The sequence below is a fragment of the Chelonoidis abingdonii genome, chromosome 1, assembly GCF_003597395.2.
Source record: "Chelonoidis abingdonii isolate Lonesome George chromosome 1, CheloAbing_2.0, whole genome shotgun sequence".
Classification (NCBI taxonomy): domain Eukaryota; kingdom Metazoa; phylum Chordata; order Testudines; family Testudinidae; genus Chelonoidis; species Chelonoidis abingdonii.
The window spans coordinates 225,257,919-225,270,261 of NC_133769.1; the positions used below are offsets into that span (position 1 = coordinate 225,257,919).

General features: G+C 42.7%; 1 protein-coding gene across 3 annotated transcripts in view; it reads right to left on the bottom strand.

Annotated features, from left to right (window-relative positions):
* Positions 1-4,433: 4,433 nt before the first annotated feature.
* ZFX (zinc finger protein X-linked) overlaps positions 4,434-12,343 on the bottom strand; it is a 34,699-nt gene continuing 26,789 nt past the window's right edge. For 2 of the 3 annotated variants that reach the window (XM_032772434.2, XM_032772433.2), the window contains exons 7-8: positions 10,219-10,359; positions 6,946-8,250 (exon numbers count right to left, since the gene is read on the bottom strand). In XM_032772434.2, coding sequence (XP_032628325.1) covers positions 7,064-8,250; positions 10,219-10,359 — 1,328 coding nt within the window. In that variant the 3' untranslated portion in view covers positions 6,946-7,063. Of the gene's footprint in view, positions 8,251-10,218; positions 10,360-12,343 lie in introns of all 3 variants that reach the window. The other variant, XM_075059893.1, reaches the window with a different exon arrangement.

The window sequence follows — 12,343 nt, forward strand, 5'->3', positions numbered from 1 at the left end:
TTTAAGTTCTCCGGTACCTTCTCTATAGCTCCGATTGAGAGGAGCTTGCGAACCTCCTGCATGAGGAGTTGCTCATGAGAGGGGTCCCTGAAGAGGGACGGGGAGGAGGGGGGGTGGGAGAGAGGAGGAGAGACAAACTGAAGACTGTATCCAAGTTCCACCGTACGAAGGACCCAACGATCCAAAGTCAACTGGGACCACGCTGGAAGGAACGAGGAAAGGCGGTTGGAAAACTGGAAGGGATCCGAAGAGGGAATTGGTACGCTGCTCTCGGCCGCACCCTCAAAAGTTTGTTTTGGGTCCCGATGGTGGTTTGGCAGAACCAGAATTGTTGCCCCCTTGAGGTCCCGACTGCCGTCTGTGGGTAGTGCGACCTCTCTTACGGGCAAAATCCTGTCTTGGCCGAGGCAGGGGGTAAGGGCGCTGAGGCTAGGAACGGAATGACCGTCTCTGAGTCTGGGGTGTATGCATTCCCAGCAAACGCATGATAACCCGGTTGTCCTTCAGACTCTGCAGCCTGTCTTTTGTGAAAAAAGACCTTGTCCATCGAACGGCAAGTCCTGTATGGTATATTGCAGCTCAGGCGGTAGGCTGGACACCTGTAACCATGATATGCGTCACATGACTATACCAGAGGCGACCGTTCTAGCCCCCGAATCAACGGAATCTAGTGAGGCTTGCAAGGAGGTTCTCGCAACCCTCTTCCCCTCCTCTAGGAGTGCTGTGAACTCCTGACGGGAGTCCTGGGGAACCAACTCGGTAAACTTGCCGACCGCCTCCCAGGTGTTATAGGAGTATCGACTTAAGAGGGCTTGCTGGTTCGCCATGCAGAGCTGAAGTCCTCTGGCAGAGTAGATCTTCCAGCCCAACAAGTCCATGCGCTTGGCCTCCCTAGATTTTGGCGCGGGGGCTTGCTGGCCATGGCACTCCCTTTCGTTGACTGATTGTACCACCAACGAGCAAGGAGCGGGGTGCACATAGAGGTATTCGTACCCTTTAGAAGGCACCATGTATTTTCGTTCCACTCCCCTGGCTGTTGGTGGGATGGAAGCCAGGGACTGCCAGATGGTGTCTTCTCTGGCCTGGATAGACCGGATAAAGGGGAAGGCCACTCTGGTTGGTGTTTCCGCTGATAGGATGCTAACCACTGGGTCCTCCACCTCAGGGACTTCCTCTACGGGAAGGCTGATATTTTGGGCAACACACCGCAGAAGATCTTGGTGTGCTCGCAGATCAATCGGAGGAGGCCCCGATGATGATGTGCCCGCTAGACAACCCTGGGATGAGTGGGTCCTGGACTGATGCCGCATCCTGGTGGGCCTCCGTCTCTGGAATATCGTGCTGTTCCAGAGCTTGTGCAGAGCTTTCCTCCATACCAGCGGGGGGAAGTCTGCTGACTGTGGCCTCTGGTGCACAGTGCTTGGAATGGCCAGAGCGTGATGGGCCCGTTGGTTCGCCTTTGGCTTGGTGATAGGCCCACAATGTCCAAAAAGACCACTGAGGCGGTCCGTGGTCCGGATGGGCCTGCGTGTCTGAACCCCCATAGGAGGCGCTGTCCGCATGTGAGGAGGCGGACGGATGATGTGACGGCCACGGGGGAGCTGAAGTAGACTGGACTAGGTCTCTGTGTCCATAGTACTCCTCTCTGTGCGGCACTGGCGAACGGTACCGGGAACCGTGGCGGTGTCGGGAGCGGGACCTGCGACCAGCGCGGTGCCGGGAGGTTGACCGGTGCCGTACATCGTCGTGCCTGGATCAGCTGCGAGAGGTGCGGCGGTGCCGGGATCTGGACCGGTGACGATGGTACCACGACGGGGACCGGGATCTCGAGCAGTGCCGTGAGTACGACCGGTACCGGGATGGAGAATGGTACCGGGACTGCGAGCGGCACCGGGATCAGGAGCGGTGTCAGGGCCGAGAGCGATCACGGGATCCAGATCGAGACCGACGGAGCTCAGTGGTGCCCGGAGAAGGTGGTCGCACCATGGCAGGCTTGCCCAGCGACTGAATAACCCGCACCGGCGGTGCCGGGGGTTGGGGCAGCTCAGGCTCTGTTAAAGCAATTAGGTCCCGCGCCGTGGAGGTCTCCGGCGTGGACGGTATGACAAGCTCGACCGCAGCACAGGCTGGGGAGCTGGTAGGCACCAGACTCAACGGTTCCTGAGACCAGAATCGACGGTGCAGAGACAAGTGGTGCTGCGGCAGTTGACGGTGCCGGGCGGTTTGACTTGGAGCTACACTCTGACTGCGGTGTAGCTGTAGGTCCTGCAGAAGCCTTGTGCTTCTTGCTCCTCGGGGAAAGGGAGCGGTGCCGGCTGGAGGATTGGGCTGGTGAAGGGTGATGTCGAGGAGTCTTCACTGGTGCCGGGCGGTCCGGAGCGGAAGATACACTTGTTCCCGGTGCCAGAGTCGGTGCCGAGGATGGAGGAGTCAGAGCTGCCTCCATCAAAAGTTGTTTCAGGCGAATGTCCTGCTCTTTCTTTGTCCGGGGCTTGAATGCCTTATAGATACGGCACTTGTCCAGAAGGTGGGACTCACCCAGACATTTTAGACAGGAGTCGTGCGGATCTCCAGTGGGCATCGGCCGATGACAGGCCGCGCAGGGCTTGAAGCCCAGTGAACTGGGCATGGGCCCCGGTACCGGGGGAGGAGAAGGGGCGAACCCCCGATCCTCTTTAATTATATACACAACTACAAAACTATTTCAAATGTTAAATAAAGCTAGAGAAAAAACTATGTACACGAAAAAACTATACAACAAGCGAATCGCTAGGGAGGTGGAGATCAGCTAAGCTGCGCTCCACTGTTCCAACGACCGACATGGGCGGTAAGAAGGAACTGAGGAGCTGATGGGCCGGCAGGGGTATATATCAGGCACCATAGCAGTGCCACTCCAGGGGGGGGCCAGCTGCCCCACCGAGTGTTGCTAGGGTAGAAGTTTCTCCGACGAACACACCTAACTGGAATGGATATGAGCAAGCACTCGAAGAAGAATTGCTGGTACCTCCTTGTGACAAATGTCAGTGCATGCACTCATTCAATAAGGATCCAGTTCCCTGGAAAACTGGCATCGGAAGCAGACTAGAAGGCATCTCCTAAAGAAGCTGGGGAATTGGGCCAGGTCTCCTACTGTCTGGTGTAGTGAGACAACTCTCTTTCTCACCTCATTAACCCTGACCAGTACAGGGGAAGGCAATGGGGCCCCAGCAATGGTGTTGGGGGCCAAGGTAATGGGGTCACTAAATCCCCAAATAGTTTCCCCCAGGTACTCACCAAATGGAATAGAGGATGGAGAGCATAACATGGGTGGTAGAGATTACACTGGATGACCTGAGTTGGATGGGTTATCGCTGGCTAGTTCCCAAATATGTTACTTAGTAAAGTTGCAGCCACAATTGCCAACTCTCACACGGTAAATAAGCCATCCCAACTTTCACAATAAGCCAAAAATCAAGCTAATCCCATTTCAAAACGCGGCCAAAACAAGCCAATCTCTAAGAATCCCAACACTCTTTGTGCCTAGATCCCCTTGGCATGCAGTCTAGGATTGTGATAGGCCCACTGTGCACCCCTGACTCTCTCCTCCCCTTGGCCCTGCTTGCCGGGAGCCGATCGAAAAAAACAACTACAAGCCAAACCAGCTACAAGCCAAAAACTCGCCAACAAGCAACTCACAAGCCAATTAAGCAAAATATGCCCAGTTTCTGCATTTTTTCACAGGTTTGGCATGTCTGGTTGCAGCCTAGTTAAACCATATTCTTGGTGTCTTGGTTTTTCTTTCTGCAATGGCCAGGACAATTGATTAGATCTCCATCAACACACCCACACACAAAGTCATCCATCAGTAAGAGTCCTGTTAAAGGGTACTAGTTTGAAGTGTTTGGCATTTTGATTATTAGACATGTTCTCTCTAGGCCCCCAGTGGATAAATGTTTCTTACCTTCTCTGTAATCTAGATATTATTTGTGTGTGGTCCATTTAGTTTAATTATGATAGCTGCACATGCTGTTCCGTCTGGAAAATAACAAAATAAAAATTATCCATTGTCTGGATATTGTAGTAGAACTTCACTTAGTACTTAACCACTTTGTTGGAGGAGACTGATATTTTAAAAACAGTTTAATAGAAATTAATCGTTTTAACGACATGGAAATAGAAGTTAAGTGAACTCAGCGGATCTGCCTTCTTAGGGTCTCAAAGCACCTGTAACCTAAGCATAAGAAATGATCAAATGCCCAAATGAAGGATCATTAGTCATTCTGTTTGCTTCACAAATGTAAACCATTTAAACACTTTGTATCCAGTACTGCACACAAGTTGAGAAATGGGGGAATAAAAATAAACATTTAAAAAAAAAACTAGTAATTTAGCCTAAAGTGTGTATCATTAAGTAATATTATCTTAGTACTGGAACAAAGTAAGCTAAACATTCGTTAACAAGAAAATATTCTGATTTTTATTTTTTCACGTTATTATCAAGTACACAATTACAATAATGTCACACATCCCTATATGATTCCATGTATTTTGTTTTTTCTTTTTCTTTTTTACAAAGTGTACAGAGGGAGGGACATACAATATTTAACAGGGCATTTCTACAGAACAATAATTTATATTGTGTCCTTGTAAAAATCTGTACCTTTTAAAAACATTTAACTGAAACATCCATTTTATAGCATATGCTAATCAAATTATTTAAGAATTAAAACTAGCCTGTAACTAATGTCAGTACATTAACAATAACTACAATTTCATTTTCTCTTTATACAGACAAATACATTTTACAAAATCCACTTGACCAAACTTTTAATTACTCCTTTAAAAAAGAGGTTTCAGTATTGTGCTTTAAAAAAAGTGTGTATGATTCCAGACTACATAAGAGAAATAAAGTGTGTAAAGTGTTTGTGTTCTTTGTCTTTCAGCTTATTTAAAAATATATAGTTCAAAATGGCTGGAACTTCTCAATAATATGTGGAATTTATAGTTTTCAGCTTTCCACTTGCAAAACACTTAGAGAGAAAAATCTATCTGAACAAAGACATTTTGCAAGATTTCAGTAGAAAATGTGCACCAAGTTTTCACACACTATGGACCTGATCCTGCAATATACAGCTTGCAGGCAGACTGCTATGACCACATAGATTCCCACTGAAGTCAGGCACAGGAGTTTCCTCCCCAGTTACACGTGAAATGATCAGGATCTCTTTATTATTAGCAACATTAGCCAATGTAGGACTGGATCAGTACATCTGGCACTATTAATCAGACATCACAAAAAAGTATGGGGAAAAACAGCATTAGAAAGCATTAGCCTTGCCTGAAAAGACAAGTCCAAGTTAAACTCAAGTGTTTACACTTACAATAAAACATATGGACCGGCTGAGCGATAGTTGCAGTTCTCAATAAGAAAACAAAATAGCAAAGATTTGGGACACAAACATCTGAAAGAGGAAAACTCATTCGCTATGGGTCTGACTAAGGACTGAGAGCCAACTTCTGCATCCCTTGCTCCCAGTGAGTAGTCCTGTTACAGATAATGGAACTACTATCAGTAAGTGCTACTTGGTGGGATTAATGCTTGCAGAATCTGTCTAATTCTATAGTCATTTGGGGCCACATCCTACAATCCTTACTCAATCAACCACTTATTTCAGTGGGAATTTGAATAAGGACTCCAGAATCAGGCCCTAATATGTGACTTGTAATTAAGCAATTCAGTTTTACCTTTTGTCATCTCAAGATATATGACTTTATATCTTACACATTTATACAGCAATTAGTAACCAATATTGCACTGCAGCTTTATCTTAGTAATAGACTTCAGGTGGTAAAATTACATACAATTGTAATGCTTTCCCATTTGTTTATAAACAGACTAGAAAAACTGGGTTAATTCTGGATACTAAGTATTTAATAAACAGCAGCTTAGAACAGCTGCTGATGGTTCATGAAAATGTTCTATTTAAAAACAGTTCTGCCTCTGTCATAATTTATTTTTATTAAGGATATCTGCATTAAAATTGGATCATTGTTCCTTAAAAATCATCTGCTCCTACTATTTCCTGAAGTTCTCTCTCTAAATAATACATTTGCAAAATTATCTGAGACATCTGTTGGACTTTTGAATAAAACTAAAATAATTCCCAGCAAAATCTAATTTGACCCAAATACTGCTGTTGTATGTTGTTATACATAAAATCATATCCAATTTGGGGGTACACTTAGCTGTACACACAAGAAGTTGCAGCCTATCCAGGTAAGTGGAAGAGCTATATTTTTTGTTACCAATGTTAGTCAGCAGGAAGCTGAGAAAACCAAAACTCTTTTGTGATACATAACCATTCAAAGACAAAGAAGCACAGAGAATAAACATAATACTTATGAATAAATTCTTACTCCAAAAAGCATAAGTATTGAAAAAATGCCCCGATCATTTTTACTTATTATAAGGGAGGAATGAGATCCTTTGTAAGGAAACCTGAATAAAAATGCAAAATGTATTTTTTGTTCAGTAATATTAAATATAACTGCTCAAATGGAAAGTTTTTAATATCCCAAAAGTTCTGAATACACTAAATAGGACAAATAGGTTGGCCCTAATAACATTATTCTTGACATTAAAATTCTCCATGTTATTTTGTACGTCTGACAATTTTAGCAAGAGAAAATTTAAAATATTTTTAAAATTCACAACAAAACTGCATTAACATGGACGCTGAGTACCAACAAAGTCAGTAAGATAAATGTTTAAATAAGCTATTACGGTTGAAAAATTCAGTATGAGACAGGGTTTACTTTATTAAATGCAACTTTATTGTTGCCATCTTTTCCTCATTTATTAAACAAACTGAATAGAATTCAGAACACGCTATTGAACAAAATGTATAAAAGTCAACTAGAAGCAATAATCCTATTTGTATACAGCAATAAATCAAATGCACAATATTTTTAATTTTTTTTTTTTTTTTTTTTTGTGATCGCAGGTGATTGGCTTTAAAATAAGCTGACTGCCTGAAAAGCAATATCCTTTACAACTCCAAGCCATAAGTCTGTAAAAGAGACTTTAAGGCAGCCCAATATCTTTATGATGTCGCATAATGTGCTGGTTCTTCTCTGAAGGCCTTCGGAAACCTTTCTTGCAGTATTCACAACGGTGAGGGTAGTCTTTTGTATGAATAGAAATAACATGCCGTTTGAAGCCTGAGGCATCTGTAGTGCTATACTCACAGTACTCACATTGATAAACTTTCCTGCCACTGTGTGTTTTCATGTGTTTTTTTAGCTCATTTTGTTGCCTAAACCCCTTTCTACATCTCTTACACCTGAATGGAAGATCCTTTGTGTGAACTGAGAGAATGTGGCGACTTAGAATAAATGGATCTGCAATCTTAAAGTCACAATGTCTGCACTGGTGCAATTTTTTACCCTTGTGGGCTGCCACGTGTTTTTTCAGTTCTGAAGGCCTATGAAAGCCTTTATCACACATATCACACTTGTGAGGGTAATCCTTTGTGTGGACTGAAATTATATGCCGTTTCAAATCACTTGAGTTTGAGCTCTTGTGATCACAATGCAAACACTGATGTGTTTTGCTTTCTTGATGTAGAAGTATATGCTGCTGCAGCTCTTTGGTATCTGAAAAAGTCTGAAAACAAATATCACACTTGAATGGCATTTCCTTACTATGTTTAGTCTTTACATGAGTTTTCAAATTAGAAGAGTCAGCAGACCTGTAATCACAATACTGGCACTCATATGGCTTTTCACCAGTATGGATTCGCATATGCTTCTTGAGCTCTGATGGATGACGAAATCCTTTGCCACACTCTACACAAATATGAGGAAAGTTCTTGCTGTGGACAGCCAGCAGATGACGACTCAGTAACCCTTGTTCCGCTGTCTCATAATCACAGAATTTGCACTTATGCATTTTGTTGGCTCCTTTGTCCCTATGCACCATCTTGTGAGTAAATAAAGCTCCTGCATGAGAGAAGCTTTTCCCACACTCATCGCATTCAATAAGCTTTTCTGTTTTGTTAGTCAGCTTGTGACTCTCCAGGTGGTTATGTAAACTTATTTTTTTATTGGTAGTGTAATCACAGTCCGTGCATCTGTATTTCTTCTTAGTAAGAAGGTGCTCTGGATGGTTTTTCATGTGCCTTTTCAAGAAACCTCTGGATTTAAACTTCTTTCCGCAAATCATGCAAGGGTAGACAGTCAAAGGATGGCCATCAGGGCCAATGATTATTGCTGAAAATAAACAAAGCATCATGAAATTGACTGTCAAACATTCTACTTCAAGTCATTTAATTAATATTATGTAACAATAAGTAGTACTGTTAAATAAATCCAAATTAGTTACTTCCATTAATGTTATTAAGTTCACTTTAACCACTACTCTGCACTAATCCTATAGCACTGATAGTCAGAATTTCCCAACACTAACAAGTGCAGAATCAAAACTTCTATATTTGGCACTACTGTCAAGTATGAGACATACAGAGAGACGGGCATCTTTACAACCAATGAATCAATGTCACACAGACTACATGAAAGAAATTTGTAGGAACTCAATAAGGAATAAGTTAACATGTCAGTGATTACAGGCCCTTCAACATTCCTCAACATTGTCTTTAATCAGAATCGATACGTTTTAATAAAAATGGAAAATGTATATTAAAGGACAACTTCTATGAATCAATGACACAACCTGACACAGCAAACTATTTATACTCCCCGCAACGTTCCAGATTTCAAAGTTATACTTTTTAACAAAATGAATTAAGTCCATTCATACCACAAACACTCCTATGCAATATAATTTCTGTAATATATTGTACATTCTATTTGCTATTAGATCAGATAGCAGTGGAGAGGATGGATTTTTTTCATATATGAATGGCAAGGAATTAGCAATCATTTCTTTCAGAAGCAGAACTTACATGTGTTATCCATGTCTTTTTCTTCTCAAGATTATACTACTACAATGAAATCTACATAGATTTACACATTAAAACCACCCTCAGACTGAAGTTGGTACAAATCTCATCAGCTCACTTGTTAAGTGGAACATCGCCTTGTGAGCATATTACATCGGTGCCACATGATCTGCACTAAATATCCAGGACCTACGTATCTGAGAGACTACCTCCCTCCTCATGCCGTATGTCATGGTTACAACCAGGAGAGATGTTCAAGCTGGACTCCTCTTGGTATGAATGGGAGTAGGTCAATGGGAGAACATTTTATGTAAGGGCTCCTCAGCTTTCAAACTCATTCCCTCATCTTTGTCCAAATTAGCCTGAATTTGATTACTTTCTGGGAACATTTCCCCCAAATAAGGGAAAATTAACAGGGTAGTTGGTGGTACAAAAGGAAGGATTATTTCAACCTCTAATTCACCTGGTCTGCTATGTGGGGGCTACACGAACTAGAACTGATGCAGTTTAGTTACAATGAAAAGGAGTTTTTGATATCTGTATTTTAAGTCAAGAACACCTAAATAAATGGAGAGGTGCTCTTTTTACTTCATTAGAAAAATAAGTAATTCAGGGAAGGTAGAAGCCTACTAATGTCAACATCATGCACCTGCTCTTGTGGTTTCAAGTAAAGATTCTGAAAAAACCATTAGGGCAACTTATTTCATAATTATAGTAAGTTTAAGAGACATGAGAGAACATGTATAGAAGTTATACTAGATAAAGTAACTTATGATACTCAAACTTCTTTAGTTACTTGTTAAATTAACTGCCATAACTAACTTTATTCAGTTTAACGTATCTACAAAAAAGACAACCAGCTTTTTAGAAAAGTACCATTTACAGCAATATTTTATTTGGCCAAGATCAGTTTTTGAAAAAGGTTGTATATGCTAGTCAATTCAGATTTGTTTAACAAATTAAATGTATACGAATTTAACTTTTTGCCACAATATTGCTTTTGTTTTGTCTGAGAAGGATTCACTTCCATTTGAAGCTGTGATGTTAAGTTTTCCTAACATTTTTATTTCAGAATTTTAAAAAGAAAATACAAGTTGGGTATGTGAGCTGAACATCTTGCAAACAAATTCAAGAAGCAAAGTAACCATATTCTCTCTACAAAACATTGTGTCTTCAAGTCCTCAGTGGCAATGCACATTTGTTTATGAGCATCCATATGTCTCTATCAAGGTACTTTTATGACCCTATCTCTAAATTACCTAAGCATCTAAGTACTCACCTGTTTGGTACTGCCTGGATTCAGGTCTCCTCCTTTTCTTTGGTTTTTGTTTAGCTAGTCTCCCAAGTCCAGTAGACTCATCTATGTGCAAGAGAGCACTTGCAGTGCCATTCCGACTTTCAATCCCATCAGTATTATTACCTAATAAAATAGATTAAAATTACGTACCACAGTTACTCTAAAATTTATTTGGACTATAGAAACTATAATGATAAATGAAAAATAGGCAAGAGAATCTTTTAACTTGAAAACTTTTAGCTAAACTATGGTAATGCTGTTAAACCAAAAGGCCATTAAAATTAATTCATCCACAAGCACTCTTCTCAGCATACGACAAAATCTAGGACTAAAACAACTGTATAATTGAGTATAAACTGAATGGTGCAGGTACTGGATTTGTATGGGAAGGATCTGGATTCAAATCCAATGTAGTTTACAGAAGAAAACAAAGGTTTCCCTCTTTCTAATCTCAATATTCCATTTTAAGAAAATATTTTCCCATATATTTCTGGTTAGTAATTCTGTACAAAGAATTTCTAATCTCAGGGAACATGTGCAAGTTACACATTTTATACCTGACGTCCATTATTCCATTAGGGTTCAATCCTGTAAGACCTCTGTGTGTGAATCCCATTCTGTTCAAGTCAACTTACTTGACGATAATGAAAGTTCCATATGCAGAGGATTTGCAGGATTGGACCTTTAATTTGGGAGTCATTGCTGAATGTGCCAGAGACTTTAACACGAACTAGAACAACATGAATATATATAACACACTCTACGCAAACCTGGAGATTTAACTTTGTACAAATTACCATATATACTCGTTCATAAGCAGAATTTTTTAGTAAAAAAGGGAAGCACCAGAGAAGGGGGTCGTCTTATGAACAGGTATAGAGAGGGAGAGGTGGGACACAGCCCCTCCCCCCCAACAGAGGGAAGAAGGAGAGGCAGCACAGTCAGCAGAGACAGAAGGGAAGACACGGTGCTAGAGTCTTTCCATTTCTGGCCACGCTGCTCTCCCCACTGCCTCCGAAGCAGCTACAGCTCCAGGGCTGCAGCTCCAGAGCAGGCTGTGGCCATGCCGCACTGCCCGCCAGAGCATGCTGCAGCCGTGCTGCCTGGCCCAGCCCACTGGAACAGGCTGCGGCTGTGCCATCTGCTCTGGCCCACTGGAGCAGGTTGCGGCCATGCTACCCAGCCTGCAGGAGCAGTTCCAACCAGGTCAGAGACATCCTCCCCGGCTCTCCCCAGATAAGATGGGAAGGGATGGGATGGGGAGAGTGTAGGAGTGAGGTCATATGGGGGTTGGTCACAGGGGTTACTCCCCTGACTCCCAGTTTCTCCCTCCCCCCCAAAAAAAATGTCCCCACCAGTTGCTGTCCTGGCCCATCAGGGTAAGCAGCTGGCACGCCAGGATACTTTGTCTACTTAGGTTTACCTCCATGCCTGCGGACACTCGAGGTAAACAAACCATCTCGGCCCCCCAACCCCTTATCTTGATGACCTGGGAGCCAAAGTTTGCTGACTCCTGAATTATAGGGTAGGCTTATGAATGGGTTATAAAAATTTTCTATTTTTACTTATCCATCTTGGGAGGAGGGGGTCAGCTTATAAACAAACTGGCTCACAATCGAGTATATACGGTAATTTTAACGAGTGTGAACAATAAACTCAACACTCCATAGAACAAAGAGGATACCACCCATGCTCCAAGGAGCTTACATTCTAAATATACAAACAGTAACAGAATGACATATAACTACAAGCGAAATCATTAAGATTTTTTTTTTTTTTTTTTTTAAGAAAACAAGGTTACTCACCTCTGTAACTGTTGTTCTTCGAGATGTGTTGCTCATATCCATTCCAGTTAGGTGTGTGCGCACCGTGTGACGACCGTGTGCACAGCCGCGGAGAAACTTTAAACATAACCCCCTAGCAACCAACTGCAGGCGGGTCGGGGCTGGGCGCCCACCTGAGGGCGGCAAAAGCCAAACCCACCCATGGCGCCTGCATATAACGCCCAGTCGACCCCGGGCCCCTCGTTTCTTTGCGGCTACTTCCACAGTGGGGCACGAGGGTGGGTGTGGAATGGATAGAAGCTAACCAACATCCTCGAAGACAA